Here is a 3,478-nt window from a genome sequence, read left to right as displayed (position 1 = left end):
GAGGCCGATGCAGAGCGGCTTCGAGTGCTGCACCGAGACGTAGAAGGCCTCGGTGGTCTGGCCGGAGAGCGTGCGGCCGGACATGTCGACGATGGTGCCCGAGATGATGACGGGCAGCCGCGGGCAGCCCGACTCCTCGTAGTACTCGTCGATCGCAAACAGCGCCGCCTTGGCGTTGAGCGTGTCGAAGATGGTCTCGACGAGGATGATGTGCACGCCGCCGTCGATCAGGCCGGCGACCTGCTCCTTGTACGCGGTGACCACCTCGTCCCAGGTGCAGTTGCGGAAGCCGGGGTCCTCCACCGACGGCGAGATGGAGAGGGTCCGGTTGGTCGGCCCGATTGCGCCGCAAACCATCCGCGGCTTGTGCGGCTCCAGCTGGGTCACCTCCTTGGCGGCGTCGACGGCGAGCTCGGCGGCCACCTTGTTGAGCTCGTAAACGATGTGCTCCATCTTGTAGTCCGCCTGCGCGATCGTCGTCCCTGAGAAGGTGTTTGTCTCGACCATGTCGGCGCCCGCGAGGAAGTAGCGGCGGTGGATGTCGCGGATGGTGTCGGGCTGCGTGAAGACGAGCAGGTCGTTGTTGCCCTTGAGCTCCTGCGGCGCGCGGCGGGCCGAGGAGCCGTGTCGCGAGGGAAGAGCGGCCGCGTGCTAGAGAGGCCAGCGCGTCGAGAGGGCCGGCGGCGGCAAGGGTCGGAGGGGTGGCATCGGCGGCGGTTGCCTGGTCGATATCCTTCCAGCGCTCGCCGCGGAAGTCCTCCTCGGAGAATTTGTACTGCTGGATGGTGGTGCCCATCGCGCCGTCGATCACCATAATCCGCTCCTGCATGTTCTTCTCAAGGTAGGAGCGCACCATCTCAGCGTCGACGGGGGCTGCGCGCGAGAGGAGAAGCGGGTGAGCGCGCCGTGCACAGAGAGGCAGGAGAGGAGTGGTGGTTGGGCGCGCGCACATCCCCAGGGCAGGTCCGGAAAGGTCCCTTCGACCTTGGCGGCCACCAGCTTGGGCGTGTCCATCTTGGACGTGAGCGCGGCCTTGGCCAGCTCCAGCCGCTCCACCAGGCTCGCGACGACAACCTTGAGCTCGTCCAGGCTGAGCTCGTCGTAGTTGATGGCCGCCTGCGCAAGGCGGCGGCGGCTGGAGGCCTACCGCGAGGGCTGCGGCGCGGCGCAGGCGGGCCGTTCGCAAGCGTGGCCCTCTTGCAGTTTCACAGAGATCTGCAGCGGGCGCAGAGCGGCCGCAGCGGTGTGACCCGCCGGCCGGCGACTTTGGCGCGCAGCGCTGTGGACAGCGCCGCGGGGTGCGGTGGTCTAGCGCGCCTGCTGGCGCTCGATCTCGGCCGTCACGGCGGCGGAGAGCGAGGCAGAGTCCATCGTGTGGATGCGAGCAGAAGGTTCCGCAGCGATCGCTCGCGATGTGCACAACCAGAAAAAATAACCGTCCCGTAGAGCCGAACTTACACTCCTCTCCTTAAAATCCCTGTGTGGTGGCGGCGTGCCGTTCTCCCATCCCTCCCTTGGTGTTTTGTTTCTTTCTTTCTTTAGAGCCCTGCTTGCCATTGTAAATGAGTGGTATTTTTACCAGTTGATTCTCCTGGGGAGTGGTATTCAGAGAGAGAGATTTTTAGCAATACCATATTCAAGGCCTGGGAGCGCTGGGGTGATGAACCACCGCTCACCCGCTCTCATCTCATCCTCTCCCGCTCTGGCTGGCACTCACTCATGAGATCAGTGATCACCATGCTCTCAGGCCCCATGGTGTGTTGTGCGTGGATATGTTCATGATCCCATGTGCATGGAGTGACGCGCACGCGGGGCGGGCTGTGTCGGCGGCGGCGGGGCCCGCGCTGAGGGGCGGCGGCGCGCTTCCACCCTACGAGTAGAGACTGCTGACTAGAAATTAGCGAGTGCAGCGAGCCATTCGTGAATTCTTTTCTTTCTGCTCGGCTCTATGTCACCAGTTTTCGCAAATTGTGCCGCGGCGGCTGCCCGCAGACCCGCGGCAGTGCGGGGTGGGGCTGCGCGCCTGCGCCGCTGCGGGCTGCGGGGGTGGGGACTGGGGTGCGTATCTCGCAGCACATGACATGACTGTGCGCGACACATGCGCGGGAGACCGTGCCCGCGCGCGAGCCGCGCGGGGGGGAGGCCCTCACGGCCTCCACTCCGACCGAGACCAGCAACGGAGGGGGGCAGGAGGGCGCGCGGCAAGCCGCGGGCTCGGCGCATAGCACGGGGCAGTCAGAGAAGGGGGCAACACTGACCGTCACTTGCACCCTACCGCCCTTCTCATCACTGCCCCGGCGCCCACACCTCGATCTTCTTGGGCACGCTCGGCTCCGCTCGGCTCCGCTCGGCTCCGCTCGGCTCCGCTCGGCTCCGCTCGGCTCCGCTCGGCTCCGCTCGGCTCCGCTCGGCTCCTGCCATCCTACAGTGGGACTGTACCGGAATCACGGGCCCTTGAGGTCAAACATCGGGAGCCAGAGTTTATGTAGCTCCCTTTGCCTTCCTCCTCAAGAGCAGCAGCAGCAGCAGCAGCAGCAGCAGCAGCAGCAGCAGCAGCAGCAGCAGCAGCAGCAGCAGCAACCAAGGTGTCCGCGTCAAGGTACAGCCTTTGATGTCCGGGTAGTGGCTTGCCAGGTACAGCCGATTCACCGCACACCTCTTGAACCTCTCGAGGTGTCTGACCACCAAATCGTCAAACCGTAATCCCATCGAATCTCCTAACGGCATGCAGTGCGGACACACCGCCCTCGTGCTCGCATTCAGAGGCTTGAGCAGATGCAAATGGACAGCCTCTGCACCGTCATGCATGATGTGGACGTGCACGGTTGCTGATGCCATGAACACGAGCGCACGGATGTTACTCAGCACCGTCTCGGCCAGCAATTTTGATCCACAGACACTGAACCACATGAAGTGTGTCAATTCCTTGGTCATGAGAATGAGACGAGCGTGCCGGTTTCGTGGTAGGTTGCGTCTCGAGAGCCGCTCGGGACGCAGCGTCCCGCAGGATGCAGACCACTTCCGCAGAAGATTTGCAAACCCGACCCGTGCGCATAATGGCGGGCATGCAACACTGATTGGGACCGCCAGGTCGACTGGAGCAGAGGTGCCCGCCGCACATCCCGCATGTTGCGTTGCAGCAAACCTGGCCGCTCAGGTGCAGGACGCCGGCCGAGCAGGCGTTGGATGCTATCTGCGCCACGGACCTGACGGTGAGGTTGAGGCGGTGGTTGATGACCGTACGGTGCGCCTCGGCCGACGAGGGGGGCGAAACATGGAATTTGGGCCGTTGGTTCTTCAACGGACGCGGGGGGGAACGGAAATCCGCAAGGACCTAGGGAAGGACGATAAGGGACACAAGGGAACGGAGAGGGGAGCGCATCGCGACACGGAGGGAGGCTGGGCAGGATTCACCCGCAGGACAGGGTCTCTCCCAGGGATTCCTCTCTCTCTCGTATATATAGGACAGGTTGCTTGC

General features: G+C 64.0%; 1 protein-coding gene across 1 annotated transcript in view; it reads right to left on the bottom strand.

The window, feature by feature from the left end:
• EMIHUDRAFT_463726 (putative methytransferase) overlaps positions 1–2,223 on the bottom strand; it is a gene marked incomplete at its 5' end in the record, with an annotated part of 9,335 nt that extends 7,112 nt beyond the window's left edge. The window contains 5 exons of the mRNA XM_005773994.1: positions 34–597; positions 722–873; positions 951–1,116; positions 1,956–2,023; positions 2,112–2,223. Of these exons, the coding sequence (XP_005774051.1) occupies positions 34–597; positions 722–873; positions 951–1,116; positions 1,956–2,023; positions 2,112–2,223 (1,062 nt within the window). The remainder of the gene's footprint in view (positions 1–33; positions 598–721; positions 874–950; positions 1,117–1,955; positions 2,024–2,111) is intronic.
• Positions 2,224–3,478: the final 1,255 nt, after the last annotated feature.

The sequence above is a fragment of the Emiliania huxleyi genome, assembly GCF_000372725.1.
Source record: "Emiliania huxleyi CCMP1516 unplaced genomic scaffold EMIHUscaffold_32, whole genome shotgun sequence".
Taxonomy (NCBI): Eukaryota; Haptophyta; order Isochrysidales; family Noelaerhabdaceae; genus Emiliania; species Emiliania huxleyi.
The sequence above is the reverse complement of the archived record's forward strand: the minus strand, read 5'-3'. Positions and strand labels throughout refer to the sequence as shown.